This window comes from Amblyomma mixtum, chromosome 2 (assembly GCF_055824585.1).
Source record: "Amblyomma mixtum isolate Tamu chromosome 2, ASM5582458v1, whole genome shotgun sequence".
Taxonomy (NCBI): domain Eukaryota; kingdom Metazoa; phylum Arthropoda; class Arachnida; order Ixodida; family Ixodidae; genus Amblyomma; species Amblyomma mixtum.
Window position 1 is genome coordinate 207,925,427 of NC_143013.1, and position 24,860 is coordinate 207,950,286.

The 24,860-nt window shown below is 48.2% G+C and overlaps 1 protein-coding gene and 1 pseudogene across 2 annotated transcripts in view; one reads left to right on the plus strand and one right to left on the minus strand.

Moving 5' to 3' along the window:
- Positions 1 to 948: 948 nt before the first annotated feature.
- LOC149362389 (uncharacterized) overlaps positions 949 to 24,860 on the plus strand; it is a 139,593-nt pseudogene continuing 115,681 nt past the window's right edge. Inside the window, exons 1-3 of the transcript XR_016288995.1 lie at positions 949 to 1,252; positions 3,791 to 3,851; positions 11,908 to 12,409. The product of XR_016288995.1 is annotated as an uncharacterized LOC149362389 (transcript). The remainder of the gene's footprint in view (positions 1,253 to 3,790; positions 3,852 to 11,907; positions 12,410 to 24,860) is intronic.
- LOC149362390 (uncharacterized) lies at positions 4,098 to 24,187 on the minus strand. The gene is made up of 2 exons (XM_089568289.1): positions 23,436 to 24,187; positions 4,098 to 4,208 (listed from the first exon to the last, which is right to left on the minus strand). The coding sequence occupies exons 1-2, from the start codon at positions 24,159 to 24,161 to the stop codon at positions 4,098 to 4,100; spliced, it is 837 nt and encodes a 278-aa protein (XP_089424415.1). The 5' UTR covers positions 24,162 to 24,187.

Sequence of the window (24,860 nt, forward strand, 5' to 3'; positions counted from 1 at the left end):
GCAAGACAGGGAAAGCATAGAATATATTCTTATCTAGTGTAAGGCCCTCCAACCCCCAGTGCACGGTGCCGCCACAGGCATCCGATAACCACTAGGGTTTCGGAATAGTCATGACCACCGTGGTCATGACATTCTCCATTCGCTCCATTCCATTTTCGAAAAGTAGAAACAGACGACTCGAGGATTGCTGGAGAAGATAAAGAAAGTAATTTACTATTAGGAAGAAAATGATCAATTAATGCGAAGATATTGAGCAAAAAAGAAATTAATGTTTAAGTGACACTTATCATTACTCTGATAATTATCTATCTACTTAGCTAACTATTATAATCGCGGCAGCATGATGCGCGACTAGAGTGGGTTCTGGTTTTGAAACAGCCGTCGAAGAAAACTATGGCGTGCCCGATTCGAACACTGTTCGAAAACCTTACATCGTATTCGATTCGTTTCGAATAATTTTTAATGCTCACTATTTGATTCGTTTAGCGATAAGTTTGAGAGACGTTTTAGAGGCGAGTAATGAGGGTGAGTCCCACGGACACCTGATGTGCGTGATGTTTAGCTGCTGCTGCTTTTACGTGATGTCATCGCTCTTCCCTCTGTCCCCTTTTCCCTAGGAAATTTTGTTATATGGATGATCTGTTCTTCTACTTTAAGGGGACAACAAGCTATACTTGAAATCTCACTGGCCCAAAATAAAAATATGCACAACAACCTAATGTTTGGCTACGTTTAAAAAGTGCGCCCTTTTTATTAATCCGCGTGTTTTGTTGTGCACATTTGCCAGAGCGAATTTATGTTTCTAAAACCCTCAAATTATTTCTAAGTGTACTAATTGCAAACAAAAATTACAATTTTGATAAAGTCAGGAGGCACATGCGACTTTCGGCTTAATCAATTTTCAGCCACGCGTCGATAGGGTGGCTAGCGTCGCAGTGGCGTGTTTTTGTTGTGCAGCACGTGGTTGAGTGCGGTCGTTTACGCGTTTTGTTTTATGCTTTGGCGTCGTAGGCTACCGAAATTGTAGGCAATGACAGCATGAGAAATTGCCGCGTATTTGTGTTGCCAAGTCGGAAGACCAAGGTGCCACTGCCGAGGAGGCGGGTGGGTGAACCCCGCTGGCGCTTATTCGGGGAGCCGGTCGGCCACGGACCGCACCTCGCTTTGTCGGCGCTCATGACAATGCACTGCTTGCTCATCAGCAGTTAGTATATGTGGTGTGTCCGGAAACAAGTATGCTACCGACATTTAGGTAGGTCCTTGCTCCTTACGTTGACTGTAGTTATATAATTTGCGGCAGCGCGGTCCGTGAGGTACAGATTTTGTTGTGGATAGTCTCTCGCTGCGTAATCGCGGCAGTGATACTTCATTTCAAATGTACAGAATGCATGTGCAGTTGTGTCGAAGCTTCTAAAGGCTCCAGTGGCAGGGTACGGAGCTCGTAAGTCATCAGTTGAGGCATAGTTACGCGTGCATGTTACCCAATGGACTTTGAAAACCTTGTGATTATAAGGGCGGAAGAAATGGCGTTAGCAATGGCGTTAGCAACGGCGTTGCGTTGATCAGGGGTTGTGGTAGAGAGCTGCGGCTCAATGGTCTCCGTGCAGTTAGGTGTAAAGGGCATATACTGCAGGCAGCAGGAACTAGGGACGTTATTGTTTTGAAGCAATATTGTTTGTTGGTGCGAAGCTGATAGATGTTCTTGAAGTGTCGCAGGAATACCTTTGAACTTGATCGCCGTACAAAATATTTACGGTGTATCGATGTAGCCGAATATGGTCGTGCTTTACCTTTGGGTTGTCATTTTTCCTCGAGAAATGAATAGTACTTAACAGGATTTAAGGCAGAGGATGCTTCTAATTCACACACCAGCATTATCGGGCTGTGCCCTATTTTGGGTGAGCTCACGTGCCACACAAAAATTTCCGGGTGCTCTTCATTGTCAGTGCATATTAAAGAATCCCATTTGGTTGAAACTAATTTGGATTTTTCCAATATTGTGTGTCTGGTAGCTCAAGTGCAACGTTGGGGAAAAAGCCTTGCATATCTGCCTGTCGTGTATTTTCAAGGTGTCGGAAGTTCTCCTCGGTGTTTTAGCACAGAGTTATCATTTGACTAGACTTAGCTTCCTAGATATGAAGCAGGAATATTGAAGAACGCTTTCACTACACATTTCGCTTTTATAAAACCAAAAAGGCCTACCTAATGTACTTCAAGCATTCCCTAAAGATGTGCCAAGCTATCACTGTTATCCGTACAACTTGAGGAACGGGGGAGAGTTTGAGGGCTGTTAAATATTATGTAGTATTTGCTCATATTTGCTGTTCCTTGGTTTAAGAGCGTGTAGCTAGTCAGTTTCCTGGAGGGCTTGTCTGTACCATGCAACGAACAGATGGTGAAAAGGGTGCTGGGTTTCTGCAGTTTTTGCAGAAAATTTCATGGTGGACAACAGCGCTGTGGAATAGAGACAGAAGAGAAGAAACAAGCCGCAACAAGCACTCGCGTCAACTGAGCATTTTTACAGGAAAAGCAGAATATATACGTCATGGACTACAATAAGAAAAAGAAAAAACCCCTGCAAATGTAGCACCTAGCCAGCAATGCAGTGCACGTGTGCCAAAAGAAAGAAAGCCACCAAGCAGCCCTTGCCTGTGAAAGAAAGCACTGCTAAGCTTTCTTCTGGTTTGGTTTATGGGGTTTAACACCCCAAAGCGATGTTAAACCCCAGCTTTCTTCTATTGCTACGAGCTGAAATAGGCATTTGCTAAGAAATGTAACGCGTTTTGGGAAACAACAATTGGTGGATGACTTACCAGGCACCCTTAGCGATATAACCGCCGTGGTGGCTCGGGGGTTATGGCACTGGCTGCTGACATGAAAGACGCGGGTTCGATCCTGGCCGCGGCGGTTGAATTTCGATGGAGGTGAAATTCTAGAGGCCCGTGTACTGTGCGATGCCAGTGCGTGTTAAAGAATCCCAGGTGGTTGAAATTTCCAGAGCAGAGCCCTTTACTAGTGCATCTCTTATAGCCTGAGACACTTTGGGACGTTAAATCCCATAAAAACCAAACTTCGTAATATGAATGTGAAAAGCTTCGATTATTTCTCTGGCCAGCGGGTCTTCATGTATGAGAGGAGCGACAGGGCTTAAATAAATGGATGCATTCAAATCAGTGATTGTGCAGGGTGGGATCTACGCGTGAACTATACGGGTCACTGTCAATTGAATCGAACTGCTCTTTGAGCCTAATGTTAACGCAGCGTCCGGTCTACACAGCCCCACAGAAATATGTGCGCTGCATTGTTGGTTAGGCACTTGGTTTGGAGGGATTCTTTTTTGTTTTTTAGTGGTCTGTATGTGCTATATATTCTTTTCCTCTAATGAAGCTCAGTTCATGTCAGCATCTGTTCCGCCTTCTTGTTTCTTCCCTCCTTTCTGTATCCTGCCGTGTTGTTGTCCACCATGAATCTATACCAACTTACCCAACTTTTTTAGCTGATCAACACCAGAAAAGCCATCAACTTATTCACCATTCCAGCCCTGTGACTTCTGTCAGTGCATGTCGAAAACTTGTGGTCAGATGCGACATTTTTGTATGTGGAAGGAATCTTGCATGTATAAAAACAAGTGAAAGACTTTTGTGAAATGCCCATTTGTGCTTTGAAATCTGCCAACATCTTGCATAACACTGATTCTTAATGCATGTGCATGCCATGTGAAGGACAGACATGCACTTTTTACTGACCTCTCTACCCCCCCCCCCCCCCCCCCCCCCTCCACCACTTGCAGGGGCAAGTGACAGCACTGGTTGTCCTTAGCAGCAGCTCCATGCTTCCCTGGCCATCGATTGGTGAGTCCAGTCCATGTTTGGTGTTTCTAAATAACATTGGTACGAAGGTTGTTGCAGCCAATTTAAGCAGAAAGTGGTTTTCTTAAAGCTAGCGGAGAGTGGCCTTCTCCTTGAGTCGCCTCTTGCAGCACCTGTTGCGCTGAATGTGCTGCCTGTAAGCATCTCTCGACTTTTTTTCTGTGTTCCTCTGATGGTTCCAACTTTGACAACATTGCCAATGCATGTCCGAGCTTGAGTGCAACCGAGCTAGCTGCCATAAGTCTTGCTCATTGCTAGTGTCAAAAGTGTGGCCTGGTCAACATTGAGCTGGCTGTCTGAGATGTAAGCCTTTCTGAAGTAGCTGAAAGTTTTTCCATCCTGTAAGCAGGGGGCTCTCGGGCATTTTGCCTCAAGGAATGCCTCCTGCTCTCATCCACCAGCATTGTTTGGTGCATTTGCTTATAGGAAAACGAGAGTTGCAAATGTTGCAGAAAGTTCTTTGCGCAGATAATGATTACCTATATAAGTGTGACGTGTTTTTTGGACGGCTTTGTTTTTAGCAGCAAGCCAATGCCTGGCTCAATAACACTTGAAACCAGTCTCATTTTGGCTGCTGGAAGGAGACGACTGCCATGTTTATTCTTCATATAGGCAAAGGCTGGGAATGTCTGCACACTAGCATATGTTGTTGCAAAGGGAAGTAACATGTCCACTGCCCTGTCAAAGAGGTGTTGAAACAGTGAAGCAGTCCCCATGCAAAATGTCACTGATATTGACATTTACATTTCTCTTCAAGAGCAATGTTGGCCCCGGGCTCATGGAACCCGTTTTCAACATCAGCACTGTCAGTATTGATAGTGGATACATCGGCATGAGAAGGAGACGCAAGTGTACCTCTGAGAAGTAGCTAGCTAATTTGACCTCTGAGTGTGCTGTGGTGGTGATGATGGACCTGTATGCGACAGAAGGCAGGATAGGTCTGTTTTCATATTCACTGAGCCTCTCGAAGGGAGTGGGATCTTCTTAGCTCATGCAGCACAGCCAGAACTGCTGTTTGCTTCAGAATCCCCTCATTTGGTCTGGAGGGCTTACGAGGGTGGCCTGTCAGCCCTGTAAGCTTTGAGTTAAATTGTGCAGGTGCTTAAACCGCTCAGCAGGCAGGTAGGTTAACCATGCCAGAAAAGAGCACTGTATAAATGGCTCTACTATTGCTGAATCCTCCGAGAAAAAGCAGCCAGCTTATTTTGCTGGTGGAAGGTCCTTTTCAGGACATTTTCACGTGACAGCGAATGCCCTTCTATGGGCAGCAACTTATGTTCAGGTGCTGCACTCACCTCTTTGTAAAGCAGTTTAAAAATACGAATGGCCTTGGGTTTCGGTTTGATTGTGTTCATTATTTTCACACTATGGCTTGTGACTACCGTGAAATCAGTGTTGAGCTCTCTTGAGGCTGGGGCTTCCCTGTGTAAAGTGCAAAGTATATACAAAATGTTGGTGTTGCTTGTCTGAATCAGGCTGTGAATCCTATTGCGTGCCTCGTCATCTGCTCCAGCCTATCCGAGCAAATGGCTACAGATTTGCTGCAGCTGAGACTTCTTTTAACAAAAAACTCTTTTAGCATATCAAACATGTCTCTTCACTTAGTAATAATCTTCTGTTCAGTGCCTACCTCCTGCACAATTGCGCCGTCTGAGAAAGCTCACGAATGCCTCTAGCTGTGGCTAGCCAACATCATAATTATCGTTCGCCGAAATCGCAAACTTTGGGGAGCTTTTGGTGTTTTCGGTTCCTTGATTTTCCACATCCACTGCGATTTCTGGGATCCTTTGGTTAGCAGTGTCGTCAGGGCTTGGGATTTCCTGTGCTTCTTTTTAGGTGTTTTTCTCCAGATAGAGCTGTGATCACATCTTGAATGCAAGCTGAGGAGATATGTCGGTGTTGTCTCACTGACAGACAGCACCGATTTCTGTGAGGAGAAGCACTGTTATCAGAACTACGTTTTTGATGTTTCAAGGGCATCCTTCAACGTCACCTCTTCTTTGGATTTGGCCTTAATGCATCTGAGGGCACTTTAGATGTCATAATGACAACCATTTCATGCATAAAGTTGACAAACTCTCCTGTCTGGTCACCATATGAGTAAGATTTCTCAGTCTGATTTTTGCAGAAGGCCCCACAGCACTTCTGGCTGAAAAGGTGGAAGCCGAAATTAACTTCCATTTTTTTCATAATTGTTAGGATTAATGTGCACCTACATGATTTTGGGCATCACCTTCGTAGTAGTTGTGCCACTTGTTAAGTTCGGGTGCGTTTCTTATTGGCTTTGCATCTACATGGCATTCTAGTGTCTTGTACCCTTTTTTCACAAAACCATTTCTGACACATTTCATGGAATGTGGCAAAATTAGAGACTGAAATAAAAGGTGTCGGTCATTTCCAGCTGGATGAAGCACAGATGACTTGATAGTAGTTGCTGTTTTCGAATTGTCCACCACACAGTGCGGTTCCAAGAGGCCTGTGACATAGTCAACTCGGAGGCCAGCATTCTTTGCAAGCAATACAGCAATACAGATTCCAGGGTTATCATCGACAGCAAAGGAGCCATTGCGTTTCCTCTTGATGTGAACACTCCAAGAATTTGATGCCGTGATCCCGATAGAGGCTGGAACATGATCATCATACCATGGCCATATGTAACTCTATATCACACTCTGGAGTGAATGCACCCAGGTCTGCGAACCTGTCGATCTTTCTTGTGCTTCTTGTCACCGCAAAGTTCTCGGACAACTTCATCTCATACGAGGTGTGACACACACAAAAAAAACGAGACTGGTCCAACAAATTATTGTACTTACAGAATCAGTTCTCTGTGGCGTTATCACCTTCAAAGTAGTCACTTTCAGAATTCACACACTTCTGCATTTGATGCTGCCATTGCTGGTAACAGTTCTGGAACGAGGTTTTTGGAAGGCCCTTCAGGAGATTCTCCGTTTTGCCTGAAACTCCTCAGCTGAGGTAAAATGGGTCCCGTTTAAGCAAGACTTAACTTTAGGAAATAAAAAAAGTCGCATGGAGCCAAATCAGGTGAATAGGGAGGATGCCCCATCACAGTAATGTTTTTGCTGCTCAAAAACTGCTTGAGAGATGGGGCCATGTGAGCGGGTGTATTGTCCTGATGCAACAGCCATCCATCACTCCACAACTGGGACCTTTTTTTCCAAATTTTTTCACGAAGTCTTAAAAAGTACTTCAATGTAGTACCCGCTCAATCATTACAATTCCATTAATCAAAAGAAAACATTCGACAGAAGTCTGTCTGGTTGGGAAGAAGTCACACCGTGAAGAAGGGGCCGAGCCGGTCCCGAAACGTCGTGTTTTTCCTGTATTTTACTTGGTTGGCGTCACTTACCTTCTCCTAACAATTCCATTAATGTCAAAGAAGACAATTAACATTGCCTTGAATTTTGATTTTGACATGCGTGGTTTTTTGGGTCTTGGGGATCCTGGAGACTTCCACTGCATTGACTGGTGCTTACTTTCTGGGTCATAGGTAAAAATCCATGTCTCATCGCATGTTAGAACAGATTCCAACAAATTTGCCTCGTTTGCAATGCGTTCTAACATGTCCACACACAGATCTTTTCGGCACTGTTTTTTGGTAATTGGACAGAACTTTTGGAACAACCTTTGCACAAATCTTCCTCAGGTGTAATTTGTTCGTTAGAATACGTCGATCAGCTTCCTTATCCAAGTTAACCAACCCTTAATCTTCGGTCACCGCGGATCACATCACGAACTTTGGCAATGTTTGGTCTGTAATCGCTGACCTTGGGCACCCAGCACGTTCATCATATTCCACACTGTCCTTTCCCCCTGAGAACCGCTTATGCCATTCAAACAGTCACGCACGAGGCAAAGTTTCATCTCCATAAGCCTCGGTTAACATTTGAAATGTTTCTGTGTGATTTTAGTTTCACGAGAAACTTGATGTTGATTTGCTGTTCGGTTTTTACATCAGACATTTTTCTGGCAGAATGCACTTGCACGTGTTCACTCAGTGACGCAGCACTCCCAACTGGCGTTATTGGTTCTGTCGAAACTGGCCGCATGAATAGAGGAGGTTTGTGGGATGACGCTGCAAAACAGTTGTTGCCAACTCCACTCTTTTTTTCAAGCTCTACACTTAGTCTCGTTTCTTTTGTGTCGCACCTTGTATATGATAAGGTGGCTCAGTGGCTATGGTGCTCGGCTGCTGTCCCGAAAGACGCGGGTTCGATCCCGGCCGCGGCGGCTGAATTTCTTTGGAGGAGAAATTCGAGGCCCGTGTACTGTGCGATGTCAGTGCACGTTAAAGAACCCCAGGTGGTCGAACTTTCCGGAGCCCTCCACTACGGCGTCTCTCATAGCCTTAGTCGCTTTGGGACGTTAAACCCCATAAACCAACCTTGTATATGATAAGTCCACCATGGGGCTGAAATTCTGTTTTTTTTTTTCGTTTCTTACGCAATGCTTGAGAGGATGCTGACATTAAAACCGAAAGTGCCTTCGTACTGCTTCATATACAGGGTGTGTTCTAAAAGTAGTAGGACTCATTTTTTTAAAACAAAATTTATTCAAGAGAGTAGTACAAACAATTAGAATTTTTCAAAGTAGCACCCTTCCGCACCTACACACTGCTGCCAATGAGTTTTCCAGTTTTCGTACGCCTCCAGGAACGCCTGGACCGGAATGCTATTTAAAATAGCTCCTTCGTTATGGCCTGTTGAACCGCCTTTACCGATCCGTGACGTTTCCCCTTGAGTGTCGATTTTATTCTCAGGAATAGAAAAAAGTCTGGCGGGGCCAAGTCGGGGCTGTAGGGGTCCTGAGGCAGCGTTGCCGCCTTGTGCTGGGCAAAAAATCGGGGTCCTCATTCACATGATGAAGAAGATCCTGGCAGGTCGCTTTCCGTTTGGCCTTTTGCTCCTCTGACAACACTCCCGGCACCAACTTCCTGCACACTTTCCTCATGGCTAAGTTTTCTGTCATGATCTCAAAAACTTGGGTTTGAGGAATGCTCAAGTCATCAGCAATCATTCTGATACGAATCTTACGATCACTGTTCAGTAAATGTTTCACTCGCTGCACATTTTCGTTCGTCTTGCTGGTCGAAGGGCGTCCGAAGTGGTCGTCGTCTTCCACTCTTTCCTTACCTTCTCGGGGCAGCTTGTGCCACACAAAAAACACCTGATCTACCCATGGCAGCGTCACCATAGGCCTCCTTAATCATGTCGTGAATCTCTTTGCCCGTTTTACCAAGGGTTACAGAAAATTTGATCGCGTATCGCTGATCCGGTAAACGCTCCATGATTCTGCGTGACGAGACGTTTCGACAGGGGTTCACAGTACAAGCGACCTGCTCTCTTCAACGGCCGAGAGCCGACTGCCGATTTTCCCCAGCATTCCTAATATCCCCCTTCAACGATCCTGCACGCGCAGATCGCCTCTCGTCCGCCCGTTCGCCCAGGAAAAAACCAGTCCTATTACTTTCAGAACAGATCATGTATGTCTTTAGGCAAGTATAGCTAGGGAGCACCAAGATTTTTTTCCCCTCTTGACATGATCTTACAGCTGTGGGCTTTTCATATGCGTACCGTAAAAAACCCGAATATAATACGGACCCGCATATAATACGAGGTGCAATTTGAAGGTAGCAAAAATGGAAAAAAGCGAGAGAAATTTTTCGAAAGCCTTTATTTTCATTGCACTCCGTGCTCTTCATGTTTAGTCATTGTCCGTAGAACTTCCTTCAGAAAGGCCCTTGTCGGACATGTCTTCCCATAAGAACTCATCCTCCGTCCCGTCGAGTGTGTTTGAGATGCCACATTTCTTAAAAGAGCGACTTACAAGCTCCTCAGGGATGCTGGCCCAAGCAACCGCGATCCAGCCACAAAGGATCGCTGGAGAGGCCTGCTTTAGTCGCCCCAATCGAAGTCTCATTCCATGCTAAAATCAAAAGAAAGGGCAACAATAAAGCGGAATAAGAAATAGCCTGCACCTGCGGAGCATCAACAGGCTTAACCCAATCAGATATAAAAGGGCCCATGTGGCCAAAAAGCATAATTTTGTGGAAAAAGCCAATTGAAAAATAAAATGTGGGCACGGTAACTGAAATGGTGTCCTAAGGGCGCAGCGAGCACAGAGGGATGAAATATCCCGTGAGCTGATTTATTGATGACAGACATATTTTACTGTGGTATGAAGGTGCCCAAAAGAAGAAAGAAAAAAAGAAACACAGAAAGAGAACTGAAAAAATGTGTATGATGTGATTAAGCTGGTGGTTGGGAGAAGGAACAGGGAAGGGCAGGAGGATAAAGCAGATCTGAAACGAAAAAGAAAACAGAAACAGAAGTAGAACAGTAGAAAGTAATAGGAAAATGTGAATGAGGTCCCTTTTCTTAGGTTACTAGAAAAAGAAAATTTATATTTGTAAACACAAGGTGTATAGAAGGATAGTAAGGGACCGTTATAAGAATAAAATAATGGTAGAGAAGGGGAAATTAGAAATAGAAGGTACAGATGAAATTAAGTAATGAAGAAGGTAATGTGTGGGTATGCACTGAAAAGGGTAATTGCGATAAACATGTTTATGTATAAAAAAAAGAAGGGAGAGAACACACAAAAGAAAAAAGACCCAAACACACACTCATTCACGCGCACAAGCCACAGCACGCGCCTGCCGGAGGGGCGGACACAAAGGTGTCCACTTATGTGGCCAGAAAGGCCCCCCCGAGCAAGCAAGCGCGAAACTGGTAAGGAGAGGCGCCTCACGGACATGCCTCTATCTCCCCCCCAAAAAAAAACTGAGGAAGGAGTAGGCGCATCACGTTGTTCTGAACGCGCGCATCCCGATTCCCGCCGCGGTGGTGGTTGCTTTTGGACTCCGCCGCGCAAGTGTAAAGCATGAGGTTTGTGGTTCGGCGAACAGATCAAGTGCGTGCCCGGGACGCGCGAACACGGTCCGGGAGCGCATGACTGATCTCAGCAACCATGCAGACCAGGACCGCCGATGCCTGGCAGTCGTCAAGCCACCACCGCCAAACAGCGCGCCAAGCGCCGTCCCTGTCCGTGACTCCCAGGAGCCGCTGCGCCAGGCATTTTGTGAGGGAACATGTCATTAGGTAATGGGTGGCGTTCCCGACAGAGTGCCCACAAGGACACTCCGCCGTAGACGCCAACCCAAAACGGTGGAAATAGGCCGGGAAGCGGCCATGTCCGGTCGGTAAAGTGACAAGCAGGCGGGTTGGAGGGAATGATGCGGGTAAATTTAGAACGTCGGGCACCCAGTAGTGAAGTTCGCGGTGCTGTACATTGTTTGCCGCATCCGGTTCGCGTTAGTGGAATGCCCATTACATTCTTTCTTGGGCCCTCCGCACAACCGCAGAGAAGGGGTGAGCTCGACCCAGCGGGATACCGGGGGGGCGCCGGATAGCGGAGGATTACGGGAAAGGTCAAACTCCCTTCAGGGACGGTTTCATAAGGTCGCATCCTGTGTGCACATGCTTGCGGCGAGGTGGACCCGCGTCACAGTGCGTGGCTTTTGTCCCATGTCTGCAGCGGCGTGCTTTGACAGCTTGAAGCGCGGTCAACAGGATATTGCCACGCTAGCTGCAGGCATGAGGAGCGACGATGCGGAACAGATGGGTTGAAGTGGCTTTCCTTGAACTTGGGTCAACCAGACATTGGGAAAGTGAGTGTTCGTGAAACTCGCAGCAGGAAAGCATAATTATCCGAAATCGTGGTGGTAGAAAGTGTACATATGTGTACGGTGTCGCGATGAGTTACCTTCTTTCCCCAATCATTGATTGGTTGTGTTATCCTTTCCAAATTGTTGATTGGTGATGTTTTCCTTCCCCAATAAGTTATTTGGTGGATGTTTGTACAGTACCTGATTGGTTATTCTCCCCAGCGAGGGCGGGGACATGGGGTTTAAAACCAGCCGTTTGGGCAGGACCGAGGGCTGGTTTCGTCAAGTCAGTCAAGTGTAAATATGTTCTCTCCTTGCTTGTATCTTCCTTTGTGTAACCCCTCCCGCCAGGATGTCAACTGTCGCAGTCGAGACAGGATTTGCTACGTCTTTCTGCTCGAGGTATCTGACGGAGGGGCGGAAGATCAAGTCGGTGGACAAGCTGCAGAGCGGTACGTCCTGAAGGAGGGGCGTGAGTCAGCATCATAGAGTGACAATGGAAGCTTCGGAGACTGCTGGTCAATGTCGACGGGATGTAGGAGGCTCAAGTCAGCGAGGTGCTGAAGGAGCCAGGCGACCGACGTGTCATGGAGGTGCCAAGTCCGTGAGCTGCGGAAGGAACCAGGCGTCTACGTTGAGGTTCAAGACAAGAACCAGGTGACCAGCGAGTCAAACGAGGCAGGTCAGCAAGCTGCTGAATGAACCGGGGTGTCGCATCGAGAAACTTCAAGCTGCAAGGCGACATCGTCAGGGAGGTTCAAGTCAGCGAGCTGCTGCGAGAGCCGAGGCTCAACTCATCCGCATCGAGGAGCCCGCAGTCGTCACTGAGGGCGACGAGATTACCGTGGCAGAGGTAAGCAACTAGAGACAAGGTAGGAGACCTTTCTGCTTTCTCCGAATTCACCGTGTCGGTGTAGTGTTTTCGTGCTATAAATGATAGCACGGAAAAGGGAGATGGCTGCCGTGCAGTATAATCGGGAAGGCATTATGCGACGCGTGGAGGTTGAGCAGAAGGCTGAGCAGATGTTTGAAATTGAGAAGTTGAAAGCTAGAAAAGACAAAGCTTGCACAGATGCAAATGAAAGTAAGACAGGAAACGAAAGCTGATAGCGAGTGGTTATTTGCTGCAGTTCAATGTTTTGACTGCATGAAATTTGGGCATTTCATTACTGACTGTCCGAACTCAAAGCAAACACAGGATGTTCCCGTGGTGAGAATGACCTGTGTGCCAATGGCTATAGGTGTGAAAGCTGCAGCGGTTAGGCAGCAGGGCCCAACCGTGTGTGCCGTGCCAGGAGAGATGGCTGAGGGCATAGGGGTGTTAGTCACGCCTGTGAAGCACTGCCTGTCAGAGCAAGCTGAGATAGAGCAGACCCAGGAGGCACCTGAGTGTATTGTTTGTGAACAGGACGTCAGCATTGTGCCAGAGCAGGTTGGCGCTAACTCTGGGGCAGTAGTAACGCTCGACGAAGAGCTAGAGCAGGCACCAATAGCAGGCGAAGGTAAGCTGGCTGCCAGAGATGAATTGGTTACTCAGCCGGAGCTGACACTCTGCGCAGTGGCAGCAGATGTAGCCGAAGGTGTAAACAAGTTGATAACACCTGAAAACACTCTCACTATTAGAGCAGGCAGAAAGAGAGTGGCTACAGGAAGAAACAGAGAGAGCTGATTGTGAAGAGCATTTCGAAATTTCCCACGAACCTGTTCTATACAAACCTGAGGCCCCAGTACAGCTTTAGGCAGATCCGGAAGCTGCAAAAGTTTCTCCAACAGATTATCAGCTAACAGAGATCGCTGCAATGGGTTTTGCAGCAAGTTGGGAACTGGGGGATTCGGATAATGCATCTGCCCCTCTAGATATCAGCATGGAGGAGAGACAGTATGTTTCGTTACTAGAAGTGCGGAAGCAAGCTGGTGAATGTAATTGTCAGAAAAGAAGGCTTGACGACATGATTTTCTTTGAAGGGAACGTCGGTGGGCAGTTGTACGAAGAGCTAGCGCTACTTGAAACTCGATGCAAAACTGCATGTGAAGTAGCCGATGAGAGGCCTGAGCGTTCTGTTAAATTCAAAGAAGGGGAGAATGCAGACGCGAGGGTAGCAGCAATCTTCGTAGCCCGCGGGGAGCAGGTGAGCTCTACTAATCTGATAGCGGCGGCAGCCTTTGCAACCAGCACTGTGTCGGATAATTTGGAATTTTGGTCTGGCCTTCTGGACAAAGCCCAAAAGAATTCAATTCAATTAAATTTCTTTTATTTCCTTTTGCAAAGGAGGAGACAGGACAAAAAGCCGTGACAACGGCTTGACGCAGGTCCTGCCCCCTTACAAATTGGCAGACATACAGATACTTTTGTGGCACAAGTGTTTACAGGTCAAGAAAAAAAAATAAATAAAGGAAGACACAAGTATTAGCAACCCTTGAGCAGTCACTCAACACACAGCAAGTTTCGGAAATGAATGTGGATAGACATAAACAGTAGTCATCAATAAACATTAATTAGGAAAGTCTAAAAACATGCTACACACTTCACATAGGTAAAGACGATAGAAATAACTTAATGTTAGAATTCGGGTTAGAAAAAAGGTCGAATGACTCTTGCTCCAAACGATTTAACAAAGAGGGGAGTGTAAATGACAAAGATTCTTTGCAGTAGTTTGCTCGTGGTGTGGGCACATTCCACTTTTCGCTATGACGGGTACGGTGACAAGATTCATTTATTTCCAGCTTCGCAATTTCCGCTATGATGTTATCATTATTTTTAACAGATGTCTTGAAGCATACCAGTAATCTGTAACTATACATTCTAAAAATGTCATACCGCAAAAAGAGATCACGGGAAGGATAACGGTAAGGAACATTTGCTATACATCTCAAGACCCTTTTCTGAAGTAAGTGCAGATTAGACAAGTTTGTGACACCAGTAGTGCCCCAAACGAGGTTACAATATTGCAGTAAAGACAGCAGTAGGGAATTGCACAGCATAATTTTAAGTTTTTCGGGAAGCATGCGTTTTAATCTGCACAAAACTCCTACTGCTGAGGCTACTTTCGAACAGACATGTTCTATGTGTTTATTCCATGTTAAGCGCATTAAAAAGATTACACCAAGGATCTTCACAGACTCTACTAATTCTAAGATATTTGAGCCTAGGCGTATATTAAGTGGCTCGGAAATGCGCTTTCCCTTCGGCAAATATAGCACAATCTTGGTTTTATTTGGATTTATTCTAAGACCATTTGCATCAACCCATGTCTAAATGTCGGCCAGCACTTTATTTGCACAGAGTTCGATGTCACTTTCGCATGTACCTGTAATAAAAACATGTATCATCTGCATAGGATACAAATTGTGCGTTGTTTGTGCACCAGATTCGTTGATATAAATAGAAAATAACAGCGGTCCTAGAATGCTCCCCTGCGGTACCCCGGACTTAAAGGGATACTGAGGCGGTTTTCGAATCAGATAATTTTTTAAGGTTTTGAAGTAGTGTCATTGCTGATCACGTCTGTGAAATTATTTTTTTCATTTTGGCTAAAACAGTGCCGCAATTACCAATTAAAAATGCGATGTTTAAATCTCCCGCGCCCCGCGCGAGAGCAGGAGAGGAGAGCAGCGGAGAGGGAAACCTCGTCCATGTCGGCCAACGTGACGTCACGTTGAGGAGCCGGAAAGACTTCGGCGCACCCGAGCGAGCTTTCAGCGCGCGTTGTTTCTCGTGCTGCATACGTTGTTCCTCGTACTGCGTGCGTTTTGACGTATGTACAAAGCGTGTCAGCCGACCTTGAGAATCAGATTCAACACGAGGTACTACTATGCGTTCGTGTCCATGAACAACTACGGCCGCGACTGTGTCATCTTCCACTGTTTTCCGCAAGATGGCATAAGCTCGCAGCGCAAGCGCTCGCTGCTTTGACGAAGAATTCAAGCCGACTAAAGTAAGCCTACTCTGCTCGAGGCACTTTCGTAAGAACGGCTACATGCAGAGCTTGTCCCCAGTCTGATCTCTGGAGATTTCTGTCGAAAAGGCGCAGCTGAACCATGACACAGTTCCTTCGATTTTCTCGCGCATGAGAGGCGTGTCACCATTCCGAAGAAGTGCCTCTTCTAAAACTAGAAACATGCACACTTAGCCCCTGCAGAAACCTTATAGAGGCTCAAGCATGTGTCGCTCTCCTCAGCTTGGGTGTGGCCAGACCACCTGAGGCGTGCTCAGCAAGGCTCGGTTAGTGATTTTATACTCGGTTCGATGTGTCCAAGCAAGCAAGCATCGAAGCTCTTCATTGCGGCATCTCGTTTAATCGTAGCTAAGCGATTAAAATGACAGCGTTCGACGTTCTGATTTTGGATGCAAATTTAAGAGAGAAATGAATGCCAACCAAGTTTTTGCAAAAAAACACCATGTTTCGCAACCTTATTCGGTATCATCATCAATTTGTGGCAGCGGGCGAGTTGCAGCTAGCTTGGCTTTTATACACACATATAGTTGGCCGCTACTTCACTGAACCTAAACTGCAAATCTAGGGAGGGCGAACGTTTTCGAGGCAGTGATTAATATTTTCTGGCATCTGCTGAACGCGCCACCAGTGAAGCAGCAGCCTTGTGAGCGTATTTGGCTAATTGGTTTCCAGCGCACAATGACTGTGTCACTACTCTGTGCGCAGTGCTTGGCCACTGCGCTTCGCTAATTTTGACATCAACTTTATGCTGCTTCATCGTTTCCTTGAAATACTTTCTTGCCCCAACCTACAACGCCGGGTACTGAGAACAGGATTTTTTGTACACAGCGCTTTGGGCCTTTTCTTTAGGATGACGCTCTTTCGGGCGAGCCAAGAGGCGTCCGGTGGTGGTAATTGACTTGAGTATTGTTCGCACCCCTTCCTTTCCAAGAATACGAGCCGAAGTTGTGCTGGCACCTTTTACGCATGGTCTGCATACGCGTCTTTCAAGCTGGCGTATGCTTGTGCTAGGCGTAGAATTTTTTGCTTCCGTCTTTTTGGTTTCAGGTGATACGTGGAATGAACAAACTAGTAGTATCCTTTTCTTTGGAGGTCAGTAAAAAAATAGTCGCCATATTCGCTTTTACAACAGCACGGAAAGCTGCGATCTGCACTCAACGCAGCGCCGGATCCGCATCGGCAGCTCCTCCAGTCCTCAAAGTGACGTCACGACCTCTCTCGACCAATCACGGGCGGCGGCGCGCCGCACGACGTGCCCCGCGGCACAGGCCGCATATTTCTGCTAAAAAAAGCAATTCGCGCTTGTTTCTGCCTTATTTGGGTGCGATATTCCAGTATGCAGCATGAGAAACTATAGCACGACGCTGTCAGCCTGATTTTCAAAAAAAGTGCTTCAGTCTCCCTTTAATGAGTAGTGTAGATGACTTCACACTATTTAGTTCTGTATACTGCGTCCTATGCTGGAAATATGATTTCGGTAATGTGCACGGAAACCGTATTTGTCAAGCCTGGAAAGGAGAATCCTGTGACCGACTGGGTCAAATGCCTTTGAAAAGTCTATGTATATACTTATTACTAACCACTTTTTCATATAAGATTCGATGATTATTTCTTTCTGAGTTAGGAGAGCTGTTTCAGTGGACCGATGTCGTCTGAAACCGTGCTGGAAGTCATGTAGTAAATTATTTTGGTGTAGGTGTGATGTTATTATTAAGCATGAAATGCTTTTAGCTCCCGTTGTCGGCAGTGTGGTGACGTCACGTCACGCCGAGACCGAGATCCAGTCATCCGGGCTCTGAATAAAAGGGAAGTTCATTCAACAGTGCAAACAAACAAAACATTGGAAACACACTCATGACTGAGGGCAAAACAAATGTATACAAAGTGGGTGGCCACCCAGAAACACCATGACCTTATTTTAACACACCGTACATATCACAAATTACAGCCTATAGTGCATAGAACGAACACTGGACAAAGAATCAGCCTCCTGTAGCAACGACGCACGGGGGGGGGGGGGGGGGGCAAGGATCTTTCTCAGGGTGATTGGCCCTTTCAAAATTATACACCACCATCCTCGAACAAACCAGCATAGTCGGTAAAGAGAGGGGGGGGGGTCGGCCCGGCTAATACAGCAGCGCCGGCATAACCAGCCGACCTTCGTGCACGACAAAGAAGCGTGTGTGCCACCGTCGCAGAAACCGCGCCTCCCCATCCGCTGCAAGCCTTTCAGACAGGTATTGCCAGATGAGGAGACGCAGGCTCTGCAACGCGGGGTACATAGCCGTCGCCGGTTGACGCCGGGCTTCGGCCAGACAGCGGCGACGCCACAAAACAAACATAGCGGACATAAACACTAGTTTGCCAAAATAATCCCATGGTTGCCGGATGCCTGGCCCGGCACGAACTGAAAACATCCGATACACCTGCCACCACATTATCCGGGCAACACGGCACTCAAAGAAAGTGTGTCGCGCTGTCTCTCGCGCTCCACATTGCGCGCACTGGGCATTGGGCACAAGGCCCCATGATAAGAGACGTTCGCGCGTGGGGAGGACTCTCCATCTCCTCCTCCACTCAAAGTCGTGGACCTGCGGAGGGAGACGACTTGTGCACCACGTGCGCCACTTGCGTACTGCGGTGCGCCGCTGGTCGTCGGCGCCAAGGCGCACGCACGCGATCATCTCGCTCAGCCGAGACGCGGGTGTCTCAGTCAGGTCGACTCCTGGCAAGTCAGAACAAACAGACTGCTTAAAACCAGCAGCCGCTCTATAGAAGCGCAGAGGCCTCTCGGCCTGTGGACCTATATGGCGCTCAGTGGTGAAGAAGCGCCGCACTGTGCTCATCCAATAAAACATGAGCGAACGCCCAAGGTATGCGTCGCTCTCCACCAGCGTGGTTACGAGCTTGGCGCTGAGCGCACGCGCCATGGTGGCTTCACAGGGCAGCCCGAGTCCTCCTCTAGAAGGCGGCAGCTGGCAAAGGCGTCGAGCGACCTGCGCCGTGCCACCGTCCCAGACAAAGGCGCCCACAAGGGACGCGAGCCGACCCGCCGTACGACGCGGCATCACTGCTACGCGGGCCACATAGTGGGCAAAGGCGCACGCGCGGCCCTTGATGACGCTCACCCTGGCCTCCATGGAGAGGCCGGAACTGCGCTGCCATCCTTAGCGCGCTCGTCGTGCGCGCAACAACTTCATCCCATGTCCGGGACGACACACCGCTCTGCTCAAAAAAGGACTCCTAGCACTCGGACCCCGTCCACGAAAGGAATGGGCACCGGGAGGGGATCGCTGAAGGTCCCAAAACGAAGCGCCCTGCTCTTGCTGGCGTTGAGCTCGGCACCAGACAGCGCCGAGTAAGTAGTAAATACGGCCAGGAAGGCCTCAAAACTCCGGGTGTCTCGGACGAAGATTGAAATATTGTCGGCATAGGCCGAGACGACGATTGTTTCCTGTCCTGTCAATGGAAAGCCGCGGATGCGTTCGTTGGAGGCGACGCTGCGCAGCAGGGGGTCCAAAGACAGGACGAACAGAGCTGGAGAAAGAGGGCATCCCTGGCGCACGCCACGTGTTACGGGGAAAGGAGCGGTGACTGACCCGTTCACCAAGAGTTCGGCCGTGAGGCCCGAGTACAACGATTTGATGCGCTCAATGAAGCTGGCAGGCAGCCCAAAGCACCGCAAAACGGAGTATAAGTGGCGATGCTCTACTCTATCAAAGGCCTTAGCTTGGTCTAAGGAAACAAAAACCCCGCTAGTCCCTTTCGCGTGTGCGTATGCGAACACATCGCGCGTGAGCGTGAGCGACGCAAAGACCGAACGGCCAGGAACAGCGCAAGCCTGGAAGGGGCTAACGAGGTTTGGCAAAAGAAGACGCAAGCGAGCGACGAGAATCGAGGCGACCAGTTTGTAGTCAGTATTGAGCAGGGTTATCGGCCGCCACGCCGCCGGGCATGACGACGTTGTTCCCTGCTTTGGTATCAACACGATTCGGCCCGCACCGAAAGACGGTGGCTTAGCTCCTTCCTCGAAGAAGGCGTTCACCAAATGCATGAGGAAGTCCCCGAGCACATCAAAGAAGGTGTAGTAAAACCCGGAGACTAGACCATCTGGTCCGGGTGTGGAGGCGCGATTCATGTCGCTTAAGACTGCGTAGACCTCCTCCCGCGTGGCGCGAGCGCAAAGAGCCGATTCCGCGTCGTCGGGCGCGTGGGGAAGGGCGGCGCAAAAGGCGTCTACAGCAGCGTCAAACCCATCCCACTCGCACAGGCCTTGCGACGCAAAGAGATGGGCAAAGTGATCACGGAAGACGTGCTCGATGTCTTGGACCTGCTCGGAAATCCGGGCTCTGAAACGAGAACATCCGGGCACCGTACGAGACTTAGCGAGATTTAACGAGACTCTCTAAGCCCTCCTACGCGACCGGCATGCAAGCGCCGGTTGGTCTCCAAACGAGTCACAAAAAATAACTGCTGCCAGTGCCTTCTCAATGTTTATCAAGATATCAGTCGAGCTGTCGTTTGATAATGCACGGAATTATAATTTCCGATTTCTAATAACGCGTGCAATAAGCACATACATGCCACAATATTTAAGCATGAATTGCTTTACGGTGCGGTTCGGGTGTCCACCACGATGACAGAGAATTACTGCTCCATTTCCTGTCCTCAAAAAACGGTGGTGGCGTTCCTACCTTCCTGTAAGGTGCAGCTCGGGTGTCCACCGAGATGGCAGAGAATTACTGCGTAATTTCCTTTCCTCAAAAAGCAATTTCCTTTCCTCAAAAAGCGTCGCGTTCAAAGGACGAGGCATCACGCCGAACGGGTGGTGGCGTTCCGCGGACTGCCTGGCAGCGCTACAACACGCTGTCGCGTTCCACTCCTAAAGGCGAAGCTTAAGCGTCATTAATTAGCAGTTTATTAGTATTTAGTCATTAATCAGTCATTACACACTAATCAGTAATTTGTCATTACTTCGTCATGAATTATGTGTGACGTAATCCAGTGGTAACATCACCAGTGTCACATACGCAAAGTGGTGCTGAAAACGCTTTCGCCTCTACGCACTTCGGACAGTTTCGAACGCGCTGCATATACATTCTTGTCAGGCCTGCGTCTCGTCGTGTCCGCGCGCGCTTCGCATTATGCCCGTAAACATTTCATGCTTACTCTACTCTCGGTTACGGGAGAGGCGGAGTTTTTTATATGTATTAATTTCTCAATGCCTTTGGCGAACACAGGCAGTATTAAAATAGGGCGGTAATTATGGTTTGGTCGTTTCTTTCACCTTGTTTAATATAGGAATGACTCGAGCTTCTTGCATTTTTTTAGGAAACACACCTGTTGAAAGTATTAGATTGTAGATATGTGTTAAGACAGGGCAGATCAAGTCAAGCACATACTTCACAGGACCTATCTGAATTCCATTCGAATCCTTCGAGTTGCCATTTTTAATAAGATTAATAGACGAAAATAGTTCATCAAAGTCTGTTGGACGGAAAAAGAATGAGTTCACACTATTATTTGACATATATGCCTTAGCATCAGGTGCCAAGGTGTTAGCATGCTCAAGACTTTCACTGCCCTGCAGTACGAAAAGTTTATTTATTTATTTATTGAAGTTTATTGAATACTACCGCTGTTGGGACTGGATGTCCGAGCCAGGAAACGGTCGAGGCGACGGTGAGTCAAAGGACTTTTATGTGCAGTATGTACAAGGGCTTTTACATGATACAAGGGCCAAGAGCACCACGGGCTAGCAGAAAGAAGGAGGGCGGCCCTGGCGGCGAGCATAGCTCCGACGTGATGGCTCTTCTGCTGCCCGTCTGCTGCGGGGGTTCAGCGCGGCTCCGTTTTTATAGCCGCCGGTGTCCGTTGCGGCAGCCAGCAGTTGAAATCCTCCAATCAGGTCACGGCACTGGCTACCGTTCAAATTAGACGAATGGCCGAGAGGCGGCCGGCCGCTGAAGCGTCGTAGGAGTTCGTACCGACGATGAGGAGGGAAGGAGGAAGGGTCCGTGCCAGGTGCCGGCGAGGCAGATGATTCACGCTGCAAGCCGCGACATGTACGAGAGAGTCTGGGCCTGCTTTGAGCGACGGCGGGCACGCAGCGCTGGTTTCCAGAGAAGCCAGCCATCGAAATGTGGGCACCGGCACAGCAGCACCACCACCGCCAGACAATGCGCCACGAAGACGAGCTACTTCCGCGTGGCTCGGATGCGGGGCGCGCTCGTACGCCAGGCTCCTCCAAGTTCTCGTACGGTGTTCAGCCGCAGGTAGCCCCAGGCTCCTTTCCGTGAACAGGTCCCGCTCGTCAGGACAGGATCACTGCTCCTCCGCCTTGTCGCCCAGGTGCCTGAATCAGCTTCGCTCGGTCCTTCGGAAGAGCTTGCTTCTCAGCATCGGTTGTTGATCGTTCTGCATGTTGCCAAGAACCGACCGACAACAGGCATCACCCAACATGAGCAAGTGCCCTCCGTCACCCGTCAAAACGCCAGACTTAAAGGTCATAAAAACTCCGCTAGCAATAGTTCTGTCCCCTTTTCGCTCCCTCTTCAACAAGAGGCACATGTGGGATACCAGAACTCTTAAAATAATAAACTCAAACAAAGTGTCGAACGCAAGCAACACAAGGAATGAAATGATTGTAAATTGGGTCCCTCGAGATCATTTGGGCAGGAAAACAATCAACTAAGGCGCAAATGAGGACATCAATTTTGCCCCGATTTACGAGCAAACTTAACAACCGTTTGCGAAGTGACAAAATGCAAACAGCGAGGCGTTCGAAGGTAGCCTTGCTCAGAGCGCACGGCTTAGTGCGTCTGCGTTCGCGTTTAACTTACCTTTCTTATAACGAACGACAAGATTGTGCTGCTGGAGTATCATACTCCACCTCAGCAACCGGCCGCTCTTAGATGACATATTATTTAACCAAGTTAGTGGGCAGTGGTCGGTTTCGACTACGAACTTGTAACCGGCGACGTAGCAGGCGAGCTTCTGAACTGCCCACACCAGGCAGGCGCATTCTTTTTCGGAAGTGCTGTACGCCTCTTCACAGCAAGTCAACTTACGGCTTAGGTACAAAACTGGCCTTTCATTGCCCTCATCATCCTCTTGGCATAGCACAGCTCCCATGCCCCGATCACTGGCATCACACTGAATTATGAAGCCTTTTGAAAAATCAGGCGCCATTAGAACTGGCTCCTCACTCAAGGCTTGTTTCAGCATTTGAAACGCGTTCTCTTTTTTTTGGTCCCATATCACCTTCACAGGTTCCGACTTTCGAAGTGCGTCTGTAAGAGGACTGGCAAGCGTCGAGTAGTCTTTTACATAATGCTGGTAATATCCAGCTAAGCCTAAAAAGGCCCTTATCCCGGTCTTAGTGGTTGGCCGGGGGTAGTTTACGATAGCGGCCACTTTGATTTCTGACGGTCTACGCCGGCCACGCCCCACCACATGCCCTAGGTAAGTCACTTCGGCACAACCTAGCTGGCATTTAGCAGGTTTGACTGTGAGGCCGGCATCTTTCAGCCTGCTCAGCACGACTCGTAAGTGATCTACATGTTCTTCCCATGTGTTAGAAAAGATGGCGACATCGTCGAGATACGGGAGCGCGTACTCGGACAGACCATGGAGCACGTGGTCCATTAGATTGGAGAAGCAATATGGCGCGTTTTTGAGTCCGAAACTCAACATGACTGGGCGGAACGTTCTGAATGGGGAAACGAACGCGGCGTAGCGGCTGGCGCGCTCTGTAAGGGGGACTTGCCAATAGCCTCGCATGTGGTCTAGTGTGGATATGTAATTCGACTTTGACACTGTCTCCACCCTTTCCTCAAGGTTTGATATTGGATAGGTCTGATCCCGGGTTATCACGTTTAGTCGCCGGTAATCAATACACGGTCTGGGATCTTTTCCCGGTACTTGGACTAGTATCAAGGGCGATGTGTAATCTCTCTCACCCGGTACTATGACTCCCAGGTCGCACATTCGCTTGATCTCACCTGCCATGATTTCTTTCTGCACGGGAGAACAGCGATACGGCTTACTACGGATCGGTTCTTCACACGTTAGCTCGATATCGTGCTCAATTAGTGTCGTCTTTCCGGGACGATCCGAAAACACTGTTTCGAACTCAGAAACAATCGTTCTCAAGTCTTCCTTCTGGGCTTGGCTTAGACGTGGTTCTAGGTTAACCTGTTCTAACAGTGCATCCGAACCGCATTCCTTCATATCCGCAGAGGTCAGGATTTCTGCACCTTCCTCGTCCGAACCATTCAAAATCACATTCACGACAGCGTGACGCTGAATGTACGGTTTCATCAGGTTACTATGATAGATTTTGTTGGGCCTTTTACCTAGTTTAACTTCGTAGTTGGTATCAGAAAGTTTCGATACCACATTCGCTGGCCCCTCCCACTGGACCTCAAGCTTATTTTTCTTAGACGGTCGCAGTATCATTACTTGGCTGCCCACTTCAAAAGTACGCTTCTTTGCTGACTTGTCGTAGTACTCTTTCGACAATTCTTGTGCTGCCTTCATGTGGCTCTCTACAAGATCTTTCGTTTTTCCGATCCTTTGAAGTAGGTTAAGGACGTACGTGACCACGTTTGGGTCTTCCTCATCGCCTTCCCACGACTCTCGCAGCATTCGCAGCGGTGTTCTTAAGCTCCGGCCGTACACAAGCTCCGCAGGGCTGAAGCCTGTGCTCTCGTGGGGAGCGGATCATAAAGCGAACATAGCTGCAGGCACGCAAGCTTCCCAATCGCGTTTGCGCTCAAAGCAAAGAGCTCGCAGTATTCTTTTGAGCACCGAATGCATTCGCTCTACTGGGTTGGACTGCGGGTGATGGATCGAGCTGTGTACGACCTTGATACCACACCTTTCGAAAAAAGTATAGGTTAGGCAGCTGGTAAAGACACTGCCATTGTCACACTAAATTTCCGAGGGAAATCCGACACGAGCGAAAATTGAGAGAAGGGCATTTACTACCTAAGGAGAATTGAGCTCTTTGAGAGTTATCGCTTCAGGAAACTTTGTCGCGACACACAGAGCTGTGAGAATGTACCGACAACCATTCTTGGACTCGGGCAGTGGCCCTACAATGTCAATTACCAACCGGCGGAAGGGTTCAGTTATGATTGGCACCAGTTTCATGGGCGCCTTCCACTTGTCGGTAGACTTGCCTACTCTCTGGCAAGTGTCGCAAGAGCGCACAAAGCCTTCAATGTCCTTCCAGCAATGAGGCCAGTAATACTCTTGGGCGAGCCTAGCTTTGGTCTTTTTCACGCCAAGGTGCCCTGCCCTCGCGTTTTCGTGCGCCAGGTTCAATAGCTTTTGTGGGATCAA